The following is a 25,008-nucleotide window of genomic DNA, read 5'->3' as shown; positions in this document are numbered from 1 at the left end:
ACAAATGGGGATCAAATTTTGGCTTTGCCAATACCCCCGGCCCCTCCACTCACACACACACACACACACACACACACACACTAAAAGGCTCGATGTGCTGCTGTACAAGAGAAGATTGCGACTATTGATGAGACAAAATTGGAAGAAAGACACTGGATGGACTTGTGAACCTCACTACATATTGTGGTAAGAGGATCTTCGATCATTATAAAGAAATTAAAAAGCTGTGATCATAATAATCATGGGTTGTATGTTACCGTGATTAATATAACAGCAGCGCACTGGCAAAACATCATAATTGTACTATTGTCATACCGGTTTCGGCACCATTAAGGCAATAGGAACAAATTAGTTCGATCTTTCGATCGACCATTGATGCTTGGTCGATCCTTATTATTTATGAAATCAATTAATTTACTATTGTTAATTGTGATAAAATAGTAATTTGTGCCTGAAGGGATATTGGCCAATTTAAATTTGGTGTTAATTCTCATTAATTAGTTGATTTCAGGGGCGTGTTTGACAAACGGCACAGCGCATTCGTAAAAAGAATAAAAATACTAACATTTTCACCAGGGTTCGAACCACTGCCACCAAGGCACTATGAATGCAAAAGTTGCCTACCGTGCCACGGTGACTGTGGTTAACATTCGGCGATTTTCAAAGATATACATATCAACACGTTTCTAGTGTATTGAAAATCAGATTTTGGTAGGAATACAGTCATAGAAAGACATATGTGACCATCCACATCGAAACGCTCGTAAAGTCGGCCCCTGGTCAATTTTTTTTTTTTTTTGCGTATTTAGAAAATATATATCATAAGCTTTACAATGATATATCATTTGACTTCAAACAATTTCCAGAAGCGGGGTTATGGCTTGTTAAACTTTGCTACTTCAGTACAAAGGTACATTATTTTGATGCTACAATATATCTCTTTTTCTACATTGCTGGTATTAAATATCAAATGGTCATAATTGGCGGTCACTTCAAATCATCCCCAAGTCAACGAGGTTCAGGAGTGTCCTCTCATTGTTAATTGTTGGTTAACTCACCACTTGAACAGGATTTAGCGAAAGCAAAAAAAGACTAAAGCTATTTACTATAAGTATAAGCTTATTATCCTCTTCAACAATAGGATTAAAGATTGGTATTTGACTGGAATGAAATAAGACACTTGTAGGACAATTCAGAGTTAGGTACATTATGAATACAAGCTTTATGCACATTTTGGACTGTAACTCGAAATACAATTTGCCGACTTTACGAAGCAGAATGAGATGGATGGTCACATATGTGACCGTACAGCTCGAATGAGCCTTAAGTCTCTAAATTGTTTTCAAGTTGTTCAAAAAGTGGTGGGTTAATCAACAATTAACAATGAGAGGACATTTCTGTGCATCAAAAATGATAAGAAGGAACTGTTTTCAGCTAAAATGTTGGCTATCAGCTGATGCTCAATGATACCGGGAAGTGTTGCAGAAAGGTATTAAAGCGTACTCTTTATTTATTCAAAATATCACATATCAATGAATTTAAATTGGAAATCCAAAAAGGAAATGTCAGGTCAAAATTATCACCTTAGAATTATTGTGAAATAAAATCAAACCAAATTTAGGCTCCGCAAACAACGTCCAATTATTCCCATTGGTGTTTGTTGCACGTGCATATAATAAATTATGATTTGGGGCCAATTTGAGAAGAGTTAATGCCTCGAGTTTCAAAATACACCAAGTGATGTTTTTTGATCAAAAACATCGACAATTCAATACTCTGTAAAAACAAATCAAGAATTATCTGGGAAAATTGCAACTAAGTATAATGAAAGCTATGATCTAAGCTACCAGATGCATCATTAATTTCCTGACTATGATATTTAGTTGTGGGAAAAGATTACTTTAATGTTTTGGCGAGATTATTTCCCGCCAAAAAGTTCAACCAAAAAGAGCATGTAGCCTTAAATAACTGTTAAGAAGGAAAAAATAAGACAGGCAAATACATTTTTTTTTAAAAAGAAAATGAAGGAAAAAATTTCTCTAATACACACCTACCCGAATTGTGTGTCAAACGGAGACATGCCTTTTTTTAAATCGCACAAGTGGGGACAAATGGGCGTCACACAAAAACTTGCACAAACTTACAAACAAACATTATGGACAAAATATTTTTCCATTAGATCATCATATGCTACTATACAGCTAAGGTTTTGGGACTGAACATGTTACTTTGTTCAATAGTTGATTTTAAGGGTGCACCTTAGTTTTATTTCTTACACTCTTGTTCCGGCAGTTAACAGTCGCCAAGTATAAGAAGAAAAGTTTAAGATTTTTAAACAATTAATGTTCAAAGGCGTGATTTTGCGCTTAATCTGCAAAGTTTAACGTATGTTAAAAGACTGTTAAACTCGAGCGTATAAAGGTGGTTATTTTTTGTTACGTTAAAAGGCGTTAAACTGTGTAATGTTTAGTGGAATTGTACTTTACCTGTTTAACAATACATCTCGTGCCACGGAATTTTAACCAATTATTGTTTAAAATGACAAAAGCAAATGGCGGCCACGTGTGAATGCTGGTCGTGCTGCTTATGGTATCCTGAAACTTCGTTCAAATAGGTAGGTTTGAGTCAATCAGGTTGCACCAAACTCGAGATTCGTTTGATAAGTTATGCATAGACATCATTGAGACATAAAGGATGGATATTGATGCGTTCATTTGCTAGATTTAACAACGTCATTGGGATTGACATTCTAGCGATACTGTACTGTACTGTTCTACGTGCACGGTACATGTATATCACCAATGTGTGTACCGCGATGTTCCTTAGTTCAGTTTTGGGCATACGCACAATAGCTTACAATGTAGACGAGATGCATTGAAGTATCGGTATGCTGGATACCGTATCGAGTGTGTGAATTTATTAGCGTTGATGTATTGTATTTTAGCATTGTATCGTAATGCATGCGAGAGAGAAAGGCTTACTAGATTTTAATTTTTACTCGGATACATTGCCCGGATACATAGCGGGTTGAACTGATAAAAAAAAACTTTATGCATGAAATTGTATTTTTGAACGAATCTCACAGTTGACCAAGATCTGATGACTTCAAATCTATCATGAATTATGTTTCAGTATAAAATTTTAAAAAAAGAAAGAAAGAAAGTCCCAATCATAATTAAATCCAATACAACCATTGATTAAGCAGTTGTATTTCTTAAACAATCCTTAGATAAAATAGAACATATAAATCATTATCTGTTTAGAGTTATTAAGCAAATATTGATTAAAAGACCTTAAACAACCTAGTTGGTTAAGCACTTAAACTTGAAGCTGGTTAAAGTGCTATATGCATTTATTGGTTAAAAGTTTTAACCAACTATTGATTTGAGCCTTAAACAACAAGAAAATTAAGGGCCCTTAACCAATATTTCGACGAGAGGACCACGTAACTAACACGAGTTTAAGATTGATTAAGATTGTTTAAGACTTTTTTAATTGGCGAAATAAGAGTGCAGTTGCTGTATATTGCATTAAGATATGACTCATATGAGTAGCTTTTTTCTGTTCCCTTTGAATTTCAAAGTGGAAGTATGCCTTCATTTGAAAAGTGCTCCAAGGTAAATCGTGTATCTTTAAGAATGATTGTAGTGAATCATTGACATCGGTGACTTGAAGTGGTTCCCGATATGTCCCGATGACTCACGCTACGTCACTGATCATTGTCTTTGCTCAATTTTAAAGGATGACTCCGGCAATCACAACGTTATGCCTTAGGCTATATGTTAGAAAAACAATTATCAAGCACGAATCACGTGGTTTTATTTGAAACAAACTCATATTGACCATAAAAACGAATAAAAACAGCCGGCTCTCAACACGCGATATTCAAAATTCCCGCGCCTAAATTGTCTAGTGCAATGACATCATGGTTACTTGTGCTCAATTGATGTCAGCCTTCATTGTATTACTGGGACGTCATTGCACTGGACAATTTCGGCGCCCGGGAATTTTAAGGCATAATATTGTGATTGCCGGAGACATCCTTTAAATGACTTCAAACCATCTGCACGTTTAAAACAGATATTCAGCAGATAGATATCGGATTCCAAGCTCTTTGTAAGAATATTTGTAATAATGAGTCCAGATTTAATCGGGAGCTTTTCAAAAATACAATGTTGCAGATTTTCTGTGGGAAACTGTATAGTACCTGACTAAAATAAAAACAATCACCGAGCAATTATGCCACCGATGCCACCATTTCCCCTTTAAAAAATTCTGATTATGATAACATGTTATGCACTTTGAAAATAGTTATGTTAACATTAAAGTTAACATTTCCAAAACAAATAATTTTACTGCCTTCCTATGTAACGTGGTAAAAGATATCGTATCAATGTATTGCTGCAGGAAAGTAATCGATGTATTGGTATATTATTGACTAGGCTATAGCCTACATTGCAGACTGTGGCAGATCGTGTCCAAACCAGCATGTGGCAAAGGATAGCAGAAGTGCAATAACCACGAACGATGTCATGATGATAGCTATAAAATATCCACAAAAAGATGCTTAAAATACGTTTATCTTGACGGGGAATAGTTTCAAATAGTTGTTATTTCTCTTAAACTCGACAACATATCAAATTTGGAATTAATGAATTATTTGACCGGGAATTTTCTGCAACCGGGTCGGGTAACTGGGACTCGACTTTTATTAACCTAATAGAAGTTCATATTATGTTGGCAGCCCAACAGACGTGTTAATTTAGTTTTTAGTAAAACAGTTTAGGCTAAGTATTAATTCTGTTATTTCACAATCATTACAATTGTACCATCCCAATTAGCTAAATCTAATTGTTTGTGCTTGGGTACTGTGTTAGAAACCCAGCATATCGTTCCTCCTTTTCACTAGATTTACACAGCTTTATATTTTTAAACTGGTAAAAATTACCAAATTACATAAAATATATATCTGTTCCATGATTATCTTTCAATTTGTTTGTTTAAACACTAATTTGTTTCGCTAGATTTACCAAGCTTTATGTTTTTAAATAATATTAAAGTGGTAAAAAAGGCCCGGATTAGACATATACGTAATTTGTTTTTGATTATCTATTTATTTTTTGCTTTTGTTTATATTTAACCACCAATTTATATCATTTTCTGGCAACTTTGGCACAGTTTTCTTTTTACTCAAAGTGTAGGCATGTCGGAACTTGTTTTTGATGGGTATTGTTTTACAGGTCAAGAAAAGGCCTACATTTAATTTTCAAATGTATTATGAACGAACGTAAAAGCAGCTACATGCATTAATTTTATATTAATAATTCCACTCTAATTCATTTAATTCATATTATATTCAATCATCGTTCCATGCATTTATATTCTATTGATACTAAATTTGACATTGGGCCTACTTTTTGACCTACTTTTAAGGTAATTACCTCATATCGATAATCCATTATTTAAGGGGATGAGAAAAAAAATATATGACATTTTGTAGTAAAGTTCGCCCTCATCAGTTAGGTAAGTGATGTCACGTGATGTCACTGTAACCAATCGGCACTCAAATCATCATCCAATTTTGACACGTGACACTCAGTTTTCTAGATAATTCCAATGATTAAACTGTAGCATTCGTTGTCAATTGAACAGCACAACGTTTAAGATGTTTGATTCCGATGATCAGCATAGCGGTTTAAAATGTTACTAAAGATCGATCTATTTCTCTATTAACGTTGAATTTTTAAGACGATGAACATACGTACAGAATATGAGAATGGAATTTGAAATTTCTTTCATTGTCATCATCATCATCATAGCATTAACAGGTGAGTGTATATTTTGTATTCAATTTCACCAGACTTGGGCAGAAAATAGAGAAGAAAAGAGAAGGCAGTATTTTACAGCTTAAACGAAAAAATTAAAATTGATTTAAATATTCATTATTTCTTTTTCTTTCATGCGTTTTTTTTTGTGCGGTTTAATGCTGTTTTATTATAACATATTTTTAAAATTGGACACAAATATGCTTCATCCATAATTACATTCTTCGTAACCTTATTACCCTGGTTCCACTGAGATATTTTTGCTAACATGCTTTCCGAACCCTTCTAGATTTATTTACCAACCCCATGTCTTATTCTGGTACACTATATTGGTTATGACTCCTATTTCCAGTTAAAAATAAGTACCAACATTCGCGATACAAACAAGACGTCCACACACCAATCGGTAACCCTCGCTATGTACAAAATAACGAAATATGGACGACTTTTACCAGGTTTTTGGCTAAATATGAAATTAGATCACTAAACTTAATACCTGTTTGATTGTTTTGTAAGAGCAAAAATAAATGTTTTAATATTAGCCGAAGTCATTTGATTGGTTATTTAAGCGTTTCAGTGCACATAGAAGCATGGGCGTCAATGGGTCAATGGGGGTTAGGGGGCGGGGTAGGGTATGACCGTACGTTTAGACGATGGACACAATATGAAATTGTTTCAACTGGGGTTCATTTTGAAAAAAAATCCAAGTTTCTATGGGGACATATCCCTCCTCAGACATCGTCTAAGTCTATTAGACCCACATCTTGAGGTCTGGTTCACTATAACCACGGGGTATTATAGAAGTACACCCAATGGCTTCATTTAAATAAAATTTCCACTTCTGAGAGGGGCACAGCCCCCTCACACACACCATAAAGACGCAAAAGCGCGACCGAACTCCGCCTTTACAAAAAATATGTGCCCAAGCCCCCCCCCCCCCAATTTTAGATAGGTTCGACACACCCCTGAGAGATGCTGCTGGGAGGGTTGAAACCGCCTTAATAAGACCGGGGTTGGTGATTATGTATACAATTGAATATATGAATACAAAAGCCACCCAAGTCCATACGTTGGCCAAATTGAGTTAAGCATGGGAATTGTTGCTATACATAGGCCTGTCATATGTATGAAAGAACAACTCAAATTCATCCTCTGTGTCTATTGAGCATGTGAAAAGTAGCATGTATGAAAGAATCACCCAATTCCATGATTTGAGTCTTGTAACACATTGATTGAGATTCAGTATGTATAAAAGTCCACTTGTAACACATTCATTGCTAGAGAGTGACTTTTGAACATAAAATGGGTTTAATAAAGGAAAGTGTGTGGTTTATATTACATGGCAGAATGCTTATATCAACATTATACATACCTGTGTGCTTTATTTTGTATTATCTTACTAGTGGTAAGCTCATTCTAACATTGTTGTCTTTGTATATGATTCAAAAAACCACCCAAGTCGAAAATTTAAAATGAACCCCACGAAGTCCCTGAAATGCTAATCGTCATACCTAATACAGGTTAATCCACTCATTTGCACGTAAAACTTACCATATTGACCAGGTAAATCTAACTGAAGGAATTAAAATGATACACAGGTTTTTCTCTCAAAATCACTTCCCATGGACTTGGGTGGCTTTTGTATTCATGTATTCAATTATCTAAAGAGTTTTCAAGTGCCTTCCATTGTGCAAGTTTGCATTATTTTAGTGTGTTTATTCAATCATATCGTTATGAATTCGGCAGAGTGACGAATCGAGAATTTTGAGTAAATTGAGTTATTGTTATGCTTATGATTACGTTTCAGGTGATCTTTTATTTCCACCAAAAATTAATGGTAAATCTTACTCCCTGACGTAGATACCGAAATTTTGATTTGGACGAATCGCGCCTGATTGCGATTAATGAATTTGACCAATTGACGAATCGTATAATTAGCAGTACAAATCAGGTTGATTTATAATATTGTATAGCTGGAAACCCCATATTTTCTATATTAATGTCCTATACTATTATATTTGATACCAATGGATAGCTATAGGTAACTTCTATCTAGTGATACCAATATAAGTACAAACATTCCCTACATGATATCGCTATGGCTTAATAATGTGAGTGCACCCTCGTGAAATCCCAAAAATTATACGCAAAATATAGGCCAATATTGTTTTTTTCTGCTTTAAAATCCTCGATCATTTGCTAAATATTACAGGGAAGACTATTTACAACTTAAATACTAAATTTAAAGTCTACACTCTACAGCCTTAGGACAACCAGTAATTTTACACAAAACCAAATCAAGAATGTGTGATATGGTTTACACGTAGTTGAATGCGTATTCGACCTCGTATAAAACTCTGCGCGCAGCGGTAATGACATTTTGGATTTATCATAACGCCGAATAGCTGAAAATACCCGTTTGGAGGGATGGTATCGATTGTTTCAGAACATACAAGTATTGCAAATAATTCGTGCACATTCACTTCTATAATATACATTTCATATGAGTGCTCAAGAATGTTCTCAATGTTTAGAAGGACCAATGGAATGGTACCAAGATTTTCAAATGCTGTTTACTAAGAACAACCATTTTGCGTATTCGGCACTCTGCCGTGTTCATAACGAATGTATAATATCTGATTATCATGGACACCAAGTTCATGTTTGATACACAGCATTGAAATAAATTCTTTGCAGTAACGCCTACTTTTCATGAGAAGCATTTTGTGTGTTTCAATTTGTTTTCTTGTTGTTGTTTTGTTGTTATTTTTGTTTTGTTTTGTTTTTGGGTTTTTTTTTGTTAGTTTTAATAATTGATTCAAAAATGTATGATTACCTATATTTTCATAATCCCTGTTTACAATTGGTTCACTATCATTTTCGTGAACAGCTCATCTAGCTGTGGTGCAGAGTAACCTTTGTATGCTTAAAGAAAGACCAGACCATTCTAGAGGGGGTGTCTTGAGATGGTCTCTTCTATATAAGGAAATATGTTATTGTCAAGGTGTGGTAGCACCTAGACGTGTAAATACGTGTCCACGAAGGGAAGAGGATTATGAAGATGGCGACTTATGGTTTGTCGATGACCCAAGTCTATTAATTATGAGACAAAATTGGAAGAAGGACATACTTGATGAACTTTTGAACCGCGCTAGATATTGTGGTAAGAAGCTATCCTTTATTATTATTATTATTATTATTATTATTATTATTATTATTATTATTATTATTAGGGGCTGTGCAATAATTATGAGCCCTGGGGGAGGGTAAAAGTGGGGGGGCAAGAAATTTTTGGCCAGCCGAGAAGGGGGGGAAAGAAATTTTTGGCACACATTCATGGGGCGCCTTTTAAATAAAACGCTCTAAAAAGGCTTAGGAAAACAGTACGGAAACGCTTTAATATGCAAATTTTCCTGCTCGCTGCTCTCGCAACATATCTAGACCATTTAAGGTTTGCAAATTGGGATCCCCCCCAAAAAAAAAGTGTAAAGGGGGGGGCAAAGCAATTTTGGCGGGCCGAGAGGGGGGGCAAGCGATTTTGGCGAGCCGAGGCCGAGAGGGGGGCCGGGGGGGGCAAGCGATTTTTGGCGAGCCGTTCGGAAATTTTACCCCCCCCGGGCTCATAATTATTGCACAGCCCCTTATTATTATTATTAGTGATATTATTTTAATATTATTATTATTATTATTATTATTATTATTATCATTATTATTATTATTATTATTATTTATATTATTATTATTAATAATAATAATATTGGTGATGTTTTGCAACATATTCACAGCCTAAAATGTGTCATTTTGGTGTTAAAATGCGTATATAACGTAAGCATGATGATTCTTATAAAAAAATGTGTACACTTAGCATTTTAATAAAAAGCGTACATGCTGCATTTTATATATTCAAATAACGCCCTCTGTTGTTTGTAAGTAGAACGGTTTCCGAAAAAAATAGCTGAACTATGGGGTTCAGCTATAAAACAATAATATTTGAAACCATAGAATATGGAAATTATTATTTTTATTAGTTAAAGATCGAAGTAAGGTATGCTGGGGGTGACTATGAGTTGTTAAAAAAGAGCCACTAACCGCGAAATGTGGATATCCAACTAGTTTACCCCGCAGGGCTACAAAGAAGCACTAACCGCGAAATATGGATATCCAACAAGCTTAAACTATAAATTAGCACCCGAAAGAGAGTAGGGTTTGAAGAATGAGGGAAATTATGGGGTAGGGTTAGGGTTTAGGGTTAGGGTTTAGAGTTAGGGTTAGTGGTTATGGTTTAGGGTTTGGGTTTAGATTTAGGGTTAGGGGTTATGGTTTAGGGTTAGGGTTAAGGGTTAGGGTTAGAGTTATGGTTTTGGGTTAGGGTTAGGGTTAGGACTATTATTATTATTATTATTATTATTATTATTATTATTATTATTATTATTATTATTATTATTATTATTATTATTATTATTATTATAGTATAGTGGTTATACTGGTAGGATGAGCACACATATACGGGACACCCCTTCAAGAAGACGATCTTAAGGCTTAAGAAAACAGTAGAGAAACGTTCAAATATGCATCTTGTTTCCCAGCCACAGATGAACCTGACACAAAATGAAAAGACATTTTGTTCGATGGCCAATAATCACAAATTTTCTGATCAATATTGATACATGTGCAATGTATTATAAATACTATCATAAATAGAACGTTCTTGTTTTTCTGTTCATCGTGTTCATCCAGAAATACGGCAAGCACCAGTGACGGTGTCATGTCCTACAAACCTAGATATGGAGACAGATCCAGGTAAAGCCACCGCCATGGTTGTATACCAGAGTCCTACTGCTACAGATAACTCTGGTGAAGTGAGAGTAGTGTGCTACCCACCATCTGCATCAGAGTTTGCAATTGGACAAACAACGGTCACGTGCGTAGCGGGAGACCGCCTCGAAAACAGTGTAACCTGCGACTTTCAAGTTCACATCAAAGGCAAGTAGGTCCCTGGAGTTGGTCTAACGAAATTCATTTTAAATACGTTGTATGCACAAATGCATGTCCATCCACACAACAAACGTACACACATAAGATAAAATACTACCCCCCCTCACACACACACCCCCACCCGCACCCCCCCCCCCCAACACCTACTCACGGGCGAGCGGAAAAGGGCTCACATTACTAGTATAAATATATTTTGAAATAAGTATTGTTAGTGTTAGGATTGTAGGGATACTTTCTTCAAGGGGTACTTCGAGATCCACAGCCTTATCCCCCAACTTACTCCAGTTGAGAAACTTAGAACTACATAATGTTTGTGTGTATAACCTTTCTTGCAGATTCGGTCGTTCTATAGACTACCCCGTAGTCCACTTGCCCATTGTGCATACTCTGGATATTGTATTTAAGTTTAAAACTCTGATTTAATTAATGTGTGCACAATTGATAGATTTTCACATCTGTTCTTTTCAGTCACCCTATTCCCACTGTTCGTTAGCTTCCCAAGTGGATTATATTATTTTTAACCTGGAATTTCGCGATTAATAAACTGGCAGATTCTAAAATCAGAATTGTTCAGTATTGAAGTGCCAATACAATTATGACATTATGATATGTTGCATTCAATAATATAAGCCTACGTACACTTTACTTTTACTGTCACTAATATAATTATATCAACTTTTTCATAACAATTTTATACTAGTATTTTGATGTAATTAATATCAGTATAATTTCGAGTTCAACTGAATGCTTTCATCATGATTAACATCAAAAATAGACTATGGCATAGTCTAGTCGTTCTAGAAAGGTCCGGCCGCTGAAAAAAATGTCGATATCTATTGTTCTCAAATCACGAAATGCCCCTTTAAGCGATATCGTACAGTATACCTAAAATAGAAATGGTCTCTTATACCTGCTTTGTCAGAATTCGTCAGAACCAAATAGGAGGTTCCTCTCGCCCCACCTTTTTGCTGACCAGTTGCTGAAAATGTTCCTTCAATAGCCTTTTCCCCGTTATTAATATGCAGTGTTTCAGGATATGAAGGGTTAAACATTACTTACAATTGGTGACCAACATATTGGAATGTTCAGTGACTTTTATTTTCACGGAGGTAGGTGGGATATTCTGGCCTCGTGGCCCCACCACTATCTTCATCTGACAGATCTATAACTTCCTTTATGAATACATGCTAATGATGGCTGAAGGTATTGTGAAATAATTATGACCAACCAAAAGAACTTGAAACATAATTTTTTTGGTTTAAGTAAGTAAGTACGTCATTACGATCATTATTTATCATGTTATATTCTTCCATACTGCAGTTACTGTCCGTTTTCCTATACACAATACACAGTGCTCTCACCATTGACGCGCGACCTTTACAAATAGTCTATGTTAGAAGTATATTGCATTTGCCTAGTTAACATCACTGTGTGAAAAATAACCGGCCAATATTTAAACTATATTCTCCAAACTTCTAGCAAATATATTTCTCTAACATGACCTAAAATTACAGCTAGGTTAGATGTTCAGAAGGGGTCGCACTGTCGTAGAATATGAGTGAGGGCAAGGCATAGCTAGCTCATAGCTAGCCAACTCCCCGTGTTAATTGAATGGAGATTTGACCGAAAATATTGAGCTATATTGGTAACGGACCGCTCCGTTCTGAAGGATGCCACAAAAAAAACGGTACAAGCTACATTTAAACTATTCTATGAAATTCTAGAAAATATAGTTTTGTAACATGTCCTAAAATTTTAGCTAATTTAGGTGTTTGGAGAGGGTCGCACTTTTGTGTTTTAGGAAGGATATGTAAACGACAGATAACAACCAAAAATATGAAGAAATTATTTCCAAACCGTGTTAAGTCAACAATCATTATGTTGCTCATTTTCAAGAATGCTGGTTAACAAAAAGCAGGCCATTGTCTCATTTCGTGAACAAAGGTCCACATACCATTGTTTCCTTTCGTTTCTTTTAACTGAAGCTATAATACCAGCTTTATTGCGATATCGCACATGTAAACAGACACATGTGCACAACCAGAGAAGATCCGATTTAATCAGTTGAGCTGTTTCAATGAGTGTTATCTTGGTTTAATAGCTTTTAATGGGGTTTAAGTCCTGCAAAGGTCGAGATGAATTCTACTGTAGACATGACTGCATCATGCTAACATAGATGAACTCCTGGATGGGGCAGCTTTAATTAGCATGAGGCCGCATTGATATGTAAATAGCGTATTGTTATTTAAATTTGTGCCCAGACGTATTGAGGGCGACAGTCATGTAATCCAGACGGAGAATGGCTGCATATGCCGGGCATGTCAATTTGCTGAGTGAAGGCTGATAATCACCTTTCTGTATAGGTAATAAGCTAGTATATTTCGTGTACCAGTTGGTTATAACAAAAATTAGTATCATATTAAATATATTAAATGTATAAACTTTGAAAGTTACATGAATTTGAAGAGCAGAACTTGAAATCTAGCTAAGTCAGGTGATGTGAAATTCTGCTGCGTGACCCCCTCTGCGTGGTAGAATTATATTCATAAAACATTGAATTGAACAGATATCATGGGCAGCCAACCACGATTTATCAGCATTTAAAATATATGTTAATTAACAAAGATAAATAATAAAGAGTACAAATGGCAATTAACTAGTAAACAAGCCTGAAATCTTAAAATGTTGCCACGTGATTTCCCGAACACATGATATGTCAACATGTGACCACTATTCAGATTTACCGTAAATATTTGGAGTATGCTTGCACATCATGCACAATTGCACATACACTGTGCATTTCTTTACCTCCGTATAAAATCAATAATTCATGCTGGGAGCCAAGTAACATTGTCTGCTCAGTGCAGATTGGTATTTTATTTTACTTGAGAGCATAATATAAATACATAAGACGAATCATGGCGCCATGATGGAAGGTCAGGTCGGGTATCAAAGGTTATTATAACTTAAATACTACTTGTATTTCCCACCTTGCCTCTGTCACATATTTCCTTCATATTATTGACAGGAAGTCCTAATTTTGACTTTGCTATTGCAAAATGTCATTTCATATCAAATTAGTAGACTTTCTTTGAAAAAACATATCACTGGTGCCTGATGGGAATACCCGTCCGCCATTTCATTAAACTGGATCGTTTTCGCCTGGTTTGTGCCCAGATGTATTGGGGCGCGCTATACTCTCATTGAACAGGCAAAGTTCGCAAAACTAACAACGTTGTTATTTGCCAAACTCAATTAACATGATCCAAGGGTCGAACATGAATTATTCATAACGAGCTATAACGGATCGATAACTGGCCTCACTTTCTAGCTAGTAAACCAGCTGAATTTTTCATAGATTTTGCGTTGCTAATAGAACAACCGTGAATTTAGTGTCACCCCCTTGATGCTAATCTCAGACGTACAAGCTCCATCGATTGAGTCATGTCCTACAGACATGGAAAGGGAGACAGATCCAGGCAAAGCCACCGCTATGGTTGTATACCAGAATCCTACTGCTACTGATAACTCGGGTGAGGTGAGCGTACTGTGTTACCACCATCCCAATCAGAGTTTGCTATAGGACAAACAACGGTCACGTGCGAAGCACTAGATAGTAGTGAGAATAACGCCACGTGCGACTTTCACGTCGACATTAAAGGTAAATGTGATTCATATAGACCTTAATTCCCCAAATGCATCTTTACATCCATGGATCAACTCCTGGATGAGTCAATACCTAATTAGCATGTGCCGCATTCTTATTTAAATTAGCCATTTTGTTATTAATCCATATTCATATATTATGGGTATCACTTTACACCACCACGTAGGGTAAGCCATGAATATTAAAATATGGCGTTGTGAAGTCAAACAAACTTCAATTTTCCAGTCTTAAAAAATAGTAGGCAGAGGTGGGAATTTCTAACTATCTGTTGTGACACGTGTAACATTAATCCTTTATTGCTTAATGCAATGAATCGTGGAATTAAATCAGTAATAAAAGAAGTAGATTCCTATTTCGGGCTCAAATTGGAGATACTCGAGAAAAGGGAAAATATTTCGGGTGGGTGGGGCGGCGTATATTTATATATTCGACGTGGAGGTATGGTCCAATGCAACCACCCTCCCCATCCGTCTGATGATCGGGTACCCTATGATCGAAAGTGAGGGTATGCCGTGAAACTGAGAGTAATGGTTGCCTTTCCAGAGGTCTATAATTTGTTTTTACGCTCTCCTGTAATGGGATTGAGCACTCTTAATTGCAAATTACGTCTACCTGAAAATAATGCTGTTAAATCAATCAATCAATCAATCAATCAATCAATCAATCAATCAATCAATCAATCAATAAATAAATAAATAAATAAATAAATAAATAAATAAATAAATAAATAAATCAATAAATAAATCGCTTGCTTCCCTCTCAGCCTGCAAAGTTATTGGGATCCCAATTAATGAATTAATGACTAAATAGATCAGATTTATAGATATATAGGCCTACAGTAAGAAAACTTTTTTGAACTAAACCAATATTTTACTCATTACTGACCATGGCGAAACCGTCAATAGTGAGTAAAGAATTTGCTTTTGTTCTAAATGAAATTTGCATATTTAAGCGTTTCCGGACGTGTACTGTTATCCTAAGCCTTTTAGAGCGTTTTATTTAAAAGGCGTCCCATGAGTGTGTGCCAAAAATCGCACCCCTTCTTCCACCCCACCCCTCTAATTTTACCCTCCTCTAGTAATTATTACACAGCCCCTGATAATCTCCAAACTTATTCAATTATTTTTAAATGGGCCTAAACTAGGCCTACACATAATGCAGCAAGTTATATTCAAATTATACATGCACGATACAAGTGCTATTCCAGAAACGCTGCGCATCAGTGACATTACTAACCGGCTCCCACGAGGTGGTGTGTAAATCAAAATTGAAACGAAGAGGTGATTATCTTCAGCAATGTTCAGTGCTCTCAGCTCTTATAGAGGGCGTTTTAACTTATTACGTGATTTTGAAAATCTACAAGATCAATTAGAACGGTGAGTAATGATTATTTACTTGTTTTTAAAAACAAACTGCTTAGGCCTGTAATAAACTATGTTTACGCTCGACAACTATAGATTTAATGATATTTATTATCACACGAGGAAATAAAAACAAACGAATATGGCGCTTCACGTGCTGTAGGCCAGGTCAATGGTCAAAGGTTTTTAATCGTATTAAATTCATGTGATACACTACCGTCGCATTATTGACACCAATTCCTAATTTCGACATTACTATTGCGAAAGGTCATTCCATTATCAAATTATAGACTTTCTGTAAAAAAACCAAATCACTGTGTACTGGTGCCTGATGGGAAATACTATTCCGCCGTCACCGGGTTGCTCCAGGGAATTTCTATTATTATCGGGAATTGCCTGTCACACATGATCGCACGCAAGGTCGTAGGCAATTGGTCGGACCTCATCTGCCCAGAACATATTGACCCAGGTCAGCATACCGCCATATCCTTCCCGACATGCTTAGTAGCCAAGTCCGTCGAAGAGTGGATCCACACACTATGTACACAAATATACATTTGGCCACATTTTATTATACGATTAATACGAATTTATTAAACATGGTAACAAATATTCTCTAGCAAATCGGTTATAGATGGAACTGGTAGGCATATTATAAATTCGGGATATTAAATATCTTCCTGACCAGCCAGATCTGCGCATGGTCAAAGACGAGTATCAGACCGACGCACACCGTCATCGTCCCTATATCTTCGTGTCAAAAATTGCCGTGATAGTACGATGAATCCTCACGTTTTTCAACAGCTACGCATGGTGATTTTATTCGAGATAGGCCGAGCGACTCAGGCTAAGCATACAATGTGAGATTTTGAGAGTCTGCCACACTGTTTCTATTCTATGTTTTTACGATTTTCGCATGATCAGTATATGGCTGGCCGTAACCGCCACAACGTGGAGCTGCTACGCGTAGCTTACTTTTCGCTTCGCGGAGCTAAAATCATATTGTTGAATGTTGTTGACTTTAAAATAATCATGATGCAGTCATGTCTACAGTAGAATTCACCACGACCTTTGAAGGACTTAAACCCCATTAAAAGCTATTAAACCAAGATAACACTCAATGAAAACAGCTCAACTATGTTACATCAGATCTTCTCTGGTTTAATACACACTGCACTTGTGTCTGTTTTACCTGTGCAATGAGCAATGAGCTGGTATTATAGTTTCAGTTGGGTGAATGATTATAAAGCGAATGCAAGGTAACAATACTGTGTGGGCTTTTGTTTACGAAATGAGACAATAGTCTGCTTATTGTTAACCAGCGTTCTTGAAAATGAGAAGCATAATGGTTTGCAGACTTAACACGGTTTAGAAATAATTTCTTCATATATTTTGGTGTTATCTGTCGTTTACATATCCTTCCTAAAACACAAAAGTACCAATATTTCCAAACACCTAAATTAGCTAAAAATTTAGGACCTGTTACAAAACTATATTTTCTAGAATTTCAGAGAATACTTTAAATATTGGCCGGTTATTTTTTACACAGTGACGTCAACTAGGCAATGGCCTATACTTCTAACATACACTATTTGTAGAGGTCACGCGTCAATGGTGAGCGCACTGAGTATTGTGTATAGGAAAACGGACAGTAACTAGTACAGTATGTATGGCCTACTAGTATATAAAGTAAATCCGAACTGGTTTGCTGAAGGTCGAATTCCGCAGGCCACGCCGCGCAAGTTGTACAAATTAGCTCCCGGCGATACACTGCAGATCGCAGAATTGTGTGCATGGTTTACCACCACTCTGCCTAGCTATATAGTTATGTACAATACTGTATGAGTTTCTTATGAGTGCATGTCCATCTTAATAATAAGTCGGTTCGTACTTTTCATAAACTACTTTTTGAATCATAACTTTCGTGACCGAGGATATCTTGCAACTACGTGAAGCTCGTCTGGCAAATTCTTAATGAATAAATTCGCTTCACGTAATGAGTAAGTCGTACTTGATTGGTCAGTTTTACCTCCGAGTAATGAAAAACTCTAACATGATTGGTCAATTTGGTTCCACGGAGCAAAAAGTCAGCTACGCGTAGCAGCTCCACGTTGTGGCTGTTGCGGCCTACCATATCAGTATCCCATATGATATTTCTATTGCAAGAAAATTTTATTTGTTGTCCCCTAAATCACAGGTTTCGTTTAAATGTACTAACTGGAAATTAAATTAACTAATTAGTGAGGACCGGTATTTTGCTGTGGATATGTTTAACTGCAATTTTGATGTAAACAATTTGAAATTCACTGTAAAAATTGTGATAATATTCAACTCTTTGAGAAAATAATAATATAAAGGAATGCATGTAAAAACCCAGGTGCAATACAATGTACATTATTGACACACTATCACTCTCTTTATCTACGTCAATAATAGAATAATCAATTTCAATCGAATTGAATACATTGCTCCATTTTGAGTTTGTACATGTAGTTGACTACTGAGCGACATAAGCGATCGATTGCTAGCCAATCAGATAGAACTCCTTTTCTTGCGTTCGGTGAAATACCACTCGCCCGTCGCTCACCAACGGAGTATTAAATTTATATTTATCGTATAGGACGTCGACACTGTGCGACGCAAACTGGCTTAGTCTCCACATCAGCCAGTTTGGTTCCGCCCCTCCACAGGGAGCGTAACCTGTGAAGGAGACTCGGTCGGACCTGGTCGGACCTCATCTCTCCCCATCGATTGTGACCTATAATCCCCGACATTGCCCTTATGAACTCACATCCACCTGGTTGCTCTTAGCTCTTATAGTGGGCGCGCTTTCAAGCTTGCTACTAGCATTGAACAGGCAAAGTTCGCAAAATTAACGGCGTTGTTATTTGCCAAGCTTCATAATCAAGGGATCGAATATGAATTATTCATAACCGATCGATAACTGGCCTCATTTTCTAGCAGGGAACGTCTATTATTATCGGGAATTGCCTGTCACACATGATCGCACACAAGGTCGTAGGCAATTGGTCGGACCTCATCTGCCCAGAACATATTGACCCAGGTCAGCATACCGCCATATCCTTCCCGACATGGTTAGTAGCCAAGTCCGTAGAAGAGTGGATCCACACACTATGTACACAAATATACATTTGGCCACATTTTATTATACGATTAATACGAATTTATTAAACAAGGTAACAAATATTCTCTAGCAAATCGGTTATAGATGGAACTGGTATGCATATTATAAATTCGGGATATTAAATATCTTCCTGACCAGCCAGATCTGCGCATGGTCAAAGACGAGTATCAGACCGACGCAAACCAGGGAACTTCTATTATTATCGGGAATTGCCTGTCACACATGATCGCACACAAGGTCGTAGGCAATTGGTCGGACCTCATCTGCCCAGAACATATTGACCCAGGTCAGCATACCGCCATATCCTTCCCGACATGCTTACTAGCCAAGTTCGTAGAAGAGTGGATCCACACACTATGTACACAAATATGCATTTGGCCACATTTTATTATACGATTAATACGAATTTATTAAACATGGTAACAAAATATTCTCTAGCAAATCGGTTATAGATGGAACTGGTAGGTATTATAAAATCGGGATATTAAATATCTTCCTGACCAGCCAGATCTGCGCATGGTCAAAGACGAGTATCAGACCGACGCAAACTGGCTTAGTCTCCACATCAGCCAGTTTGGTTCCGCCCCTCCACAGGGAGCGTAACCTATGTAGGAGACTCGGTCGGACCTGGTCGGACCTCATCTCTCCTCATCGATTGTGGCCATCGATCCCCGACATTGCCCTTATGAACTCCCATCCGCCTGCGCAAACTGGCTTAGTCTCCACATCAGCCAGTTTGGTTCCGCCCCTCCACAGGGAGCGTAACCTGTGTAGGAGACTCGGTCGGACCTGGTCGGACCTCATCTCTCCCCATCTATTGTGCCCTATAATCCCCGACATTGCCCTTATGAACTCACATCCGGTGGTTTCTATCTAGCAAAACCAGTGGGATTTGTCATTCGGTCTGCGTGCATAGAACAACCGTGAATTTAGTGTCACCCCTTCAGTGTTTTACATCATAGGTCTATATTCGTCCATCAAAGCCAGATCTGATCTGCTTCTGCTGCTTCAGTCCCGAGCTTCAGTACTGTACGCATCGCTCTGGACTATCTCGGTACAGGTCTTGGTCATGTGGGCAGAAGTATTTTCAATCATTTATAATCATGCAAAGCAGAAGTATTTTATCATGTTTATGTTCTTCTAATCTTAGACGTAGAAGCGCCAGCGATTGAATCATGTCATACAGACATAGAAAAGGAGACCGATCTAGGCAAAGCCACCGCTTTGGTTGTATACCAGACTCCTACTGCTACTGATAACTCTGGTGAAGTAAGCGTAGTGTGCACCGCAATATCTGGATCTCAGTTTCCTATAGGGCGAACAACGGTCGCGTGCGAAGCACAAGATGGCAGTGAGAATAGCGCCACGTGCCACTTTCAAGTCGACATTAGAGGTAAGTCAGATTCATTTATAGACCTTTTATTTCCACCACAAAATGCATTATTACATATATAAGTGCATGTAATTCCCTCAAAGCCACATCAAATCATACCACATAGATATAAAACAACTCATTATAAATGGAATACGACCATTTATCATGTGTATGTTCTTTTAATCTTAGACGTAGAAGCGCCAGCGATTGAGTCATGTCCTACAGACATGGGAATGGAGACAGATCCTAACAAAGCCACCGCCGTAGTTATATACCAGACTCCTACTGCTACAGATAACTCTGGTGAGGTGAGCGTAGTGTGCAATCCGGCATCTGGATCTCAGTTTCCTATAGGACAGACTACGGTCAGTTGCGTAGCAGGAGACAACAGCAAGAACAGCGAGACATGCGATTTTCTAGTCGATATCAAAGGTACGTCTGATAATGCTGATGAGTGTACTTTATTAGGCACCAATACCTACGTTACAAACGTAGTGTGTACTAGTAACTAATACTTACATAGTGCACGTATTTATTCAAAATTTTCGTCCATCAAAGCCACATCTGATCTGCTTCTGCTGCTTCAGTCCCGAGCTTCAGTACTGTACGCATCGCTCTGGACTATCTCGGTACAGGTCTTGGTCATGTGGGCAGAAGTATTTTCAATCATTTATAATCATGCAAGGCAGAAGTATTTTATCATGTTATGTTCTTCTAATCTTAGACGTAGAAGCGCCAGCGATTGAATCATGTCCTACAGACATAGAAAAGGAGACCGATCTAAGCAAAGCCACCGTTTTGGTTGTATACCAGACTCCTACTGCTACTGATAACTCTGGTGAAGTAAGCGTAGTGTGCACCGCAATATCTGGATCTCAGTTTCCTATAGGGCGAACAACGGTCGCGTGCGAAGCACAAGATGGCAGTGGGAATAGCGCCACGTGCCACTTTCAAGTCGACATTAGAGGTAAGTCAGATTCATTTATAGACCTTTTATTTCCACCACAAAATGCATTATTACATATATAAGTGCATGTAATTCCCTCAAAGCCACATCAAATCATACCACATAGATATAAAACAACTCATTATAAATGGAATACGACCATTTATCATGTGTATGTTCTTTTAATCTTAGACGTAGAAACGCCAGCGATTGAGTCATGTCCTACAGACATGGGAATGGAGACAGATCCTAACAAAGCCACCGCCGTAGTTATATACCAGACTCCTAGTGCTACAGATAACTCTGGTGAGGTGAGCGTAGTGTGCAATCCGGCATCTGGATCTCAGTTTCCTATAGGACAGACTACGGTCAGTTGCGTAGCAGGAGACAACAGCAAGAACAGCGAGACATGCGATTTTCTAGTCGATATCAAAGGTACGTCTGATAATGCTGATGAGTGTACTTTATTAGGCACCAATACCTACGTTACAAACGTAGTGTGTACTAGTAACTAATACTTACATAGTGCACGTATTTATTCAAAATTTTCGTCCATCAAAGCCACATCTGATCTGCTTCTGCTGCTTCAGTCCCGAGCTTCAGTACTGTACGCATCGCTCTGGACTATCTCGGTACAGGTCTTGGTCATGTGGGCAGAAGTATTTTCAATCATTTATAATCATGCAAGGCAGAAGTATTTTATCATGTTATGTTCTTCTAATCTTAGACGTAGAAGCGCCAGCGATTGAATCATGTCCTACAGACATAGAAAAGGAGACCGATCTAGGCAAAGCCACCGCTTTGGTTGTATACCAGACTCCTACTGCTACTGATAACTCTGGTGATGTAAGCGTAGTGTGCACCGCAATATCTGGATCTCAGTTTCCTATAGGGCGAACAACGGTCGCGTGCGAAGCACAAGATGGCAGTGAGAATAGCGCCACGTGCCACTTTCAAGTCGACATTAGAGGTAAGTCAGATTCATTTATAGACCTTTTATTTCCACCACAAAATGCATTATTACATATATAAGTGCATGTAATTCCCTCAAAGCCACATCAAATCATACCACATAGATATAAAACAACTCATTATAAATGGAATACGACCATTTATCATGTGTATGTTCTTTAATCTTAGACGTAGAAGCGCCAGCGATTGAGTCATGTCCTACAGACATGGGAATGGAGACAGATCCTAACAAAGCCACCGCCGTAGTTATATACCAGACTCCTACTGCTACAGATAACTCTGGTGAGGTGAGCGTAGTGTGCAATCCGGCATCTGGATCTCAGTTTCCTATAGGACAGACTACGGTCAGTTGCGTAGCAGGAGACAACAGCAAGAACAGCGAGACATGCGATTTTCTAGTCGATATCAAAGGTACGTCTGATAATGCTGATGAGTGTACTTTATTAGGCACCAATACCTACGTTACAAACGTAGTGTGTACTAGTAACTAATACTTACATAGTGCACGTATTTATTCAAAATTCAAAATACTGAATTCGACATTGCCGTACTAGAATCTTGATTCAAGTCTGAAATCCAAAATTACTGTACTCGAGTATTAAATAAAAGACATAATATAAAATATACAGAAGAATATGTGGAGTTTTGTTATTAAAGTTATAAAGTAAAATCCCGGTCCCCGCACTCCGTGCATCCGCGGGTATTCATGCTCATCGAAAATTTCGCGAAATAGGGGTGTTTTCAGATGAAGAAATGCGATTCGCGAAACACACAAAAAAGGGGTGTTTTTTCAAACCACGTGTTCGCGAAATTGAAAAAAAGGGTATTTTCATGGACCAGCCTACGTGTTTCTGTCAGAAAAGGGTATGTTAGAAATATCGTTCGCCTTGCAAAAGGGGGTGTTTATAAAGTTCACCGACAAGCATGAATACCCGCGGATGCACGGAGTGCGGGGACCGGGAGTAAAATCAACTTCTAGCACATCGTGTACAGTGTACACAGTATTTTGATTGTCTTGTTTTTCGTTTCATGTGCCAATTGGACATACAGTAAATCCTGAATTTAAGGCCACACACTATATATACTTGTATACCGTTTACCATTTACTACTCCCCTTTAAGTCTTTGCTGTGAAACCAGAAATTGTAAATAGTGCAAATTATTCTTTATCTGAAGCCACACTTTTTAAGAAAATTATTATTTCTTAACTATAGGTTATACTCGCGCGAACGTGATCCACGAGACAGGACAAATAATTTGTCATTTTAGAAAATGTAATTTGAATAAAATAACTTTTGCCCCATGTACGAACCTGTTGCGCCACGTGGGGACGTTTTGAGGGTCGTCATGGTGTAAACAACAGCAACATATTAGAAATTAGCATCTCCAAATTAATTTAAAGCAATAATGTGTGATTTGCTCCACAGCGACGACCTCAAATTTTCTCGAATTTATATTTTTTGCATGATTGTAATGCCTAATAGTGTACTAAAATACCATGTGAAAGATTAAGCCTTTAAAGACGAAGTGCTTTAATTACAGTAAATTTAGAGTTTTTATAATGAAACAAAAACCAGTCCCTCCATGAGCTCCACAACTAGTTAAGCGGCTTTTGTGGTTGTCTTTCATTTTTCCTCATTATTTCGGTTTAAAATAATCAGAAACCCTCCTTGAAAGTTGTTACTGATATTATGTAATAATTTTGCCAAGTTTGTTTCTCAAACTTGCCGAACGCATGTTGAATTTAGAAGAAAAAATAAGCCTTTAACGCGTTTCTTTGTCCTTTAATGCTTAACAACATTATCCAGACTTACAGAGACCAGTAATTGTCTCGTGTCATGTCGACCAGGTAAAGTCGGCAGATCCAGGCAAGACCACTACCGTGGTTGTATACCAAACTCCTACTGCTACCGATAACTCTGGTGAGGTGATAAATGTAGTATGCCATCCGCCCTCTGGATCCGAGTTTCTTATTGGACAAACAAATGTCACGTGCGTAGCACTGGATAACAGTGGGAATAACGGATCATGCTACTTTCAAGTTAACATCAAAGGCAAGTCTTATTACCTAGCAACGGCTGCACAATTCTCTCATCATGTGAAGAACTCTTGTGCGAAATATTGGGTACCCAGAAAATCCCTGAAATCCCCTCTCCTGATATGATGACCGTTCAGGCACTGTCACCTCTCAGTGATGGATACTAGCGGGCAGAGAAAAACAGCTTTCCGCAGCAACGACAAAGGTACAAAGGGCTTCAGAGTGACACCTGTACAGATTAGTCTGCCTTAAGAGACCTTTAATCTGTTTGCAGTTAGGAAGAGAAAATAGTCAGCACCCTAGTCTTAATCGAAGGGCCGGTTCTCTTTGTCATATTGGAGACCATCTGCTGGGATCTGAGGTCGAGGGATACCTTCTCTCTTGATCAAAATGTTTTCCTTTGTAAATGAAGAATAGTATATGAGCTACCGGGTGCTGCTAGCACCAAATTGGCCCCGACAATAGTGGTACCCGAGAAGGCTGAATAAACAAACAAGGATTGGTGCTTCTGACAATGACTCAAAATCTGTATCTGACTGCTTGCAGAGCTGGCTACGCTTTGTTGAACCAGCTGCCATCCAAAATATAGTGGCTGGGTGACCGGCAGCGAGAAAACAGGCCACAGAAAGTTACCAGAGGAGTGAGTCATCATGCATGAGTGGGGCTTTGGCAATATCCTCATCAT

The 25,008-nt window shown here is 37.7% G+C and overlaps 1 protein-coding gene across 1 annotated transcript; it reads left to right on the top strand.

The window, feature by feature from the left end:
* Positions 1–5,776: 5,776 nt before the first annotated feature.
* On the top strand, positions 5,777–24,449 carry LOC140144746 (hyalin-like). The gene is made up of 11 exons (XM_072166553.1): positions 5,777–5,828; positions 8,716–8,988; positions 10,563–10,808; positions 14,240–14,353; positions 20,144–20,386; positions 20,558–20,800; positions 21,093–21,335; positions 21,507–21,749; positions 22,042–22,284; positions 22,455–22,697; positions 24,094–24,449. Exons 1-11 carry the CDS (start codon positions 5,777–5,779, stop codon positions 24,447–24,449), a joined length of 2,499 nt encoding a protein of 832 aa, XP_072022654.1.
* Positions 24,450–25,008: the final 559 nt, after the last annotated feature.

The sequence above is a fragment of the Amphiura filiformis genome, unplaced genomic scaffold (assembly GCF_039555335.1).
Source record: "Amphiura filiformis unplaced genomic scaffold, Afil_fr2py scaffold_77, whole genome shotgun sequence".
NCBI classification, from domain to species: Eukaryota; Metazoa; Echinodermata; class Ophiuroidea; order Amphilepidida; family Amphiuridae; genus Amphiura; species Amphiura filiformis.
This window is presented reverse-complemented; position numbering and strand designations above follow the sequence as displayed.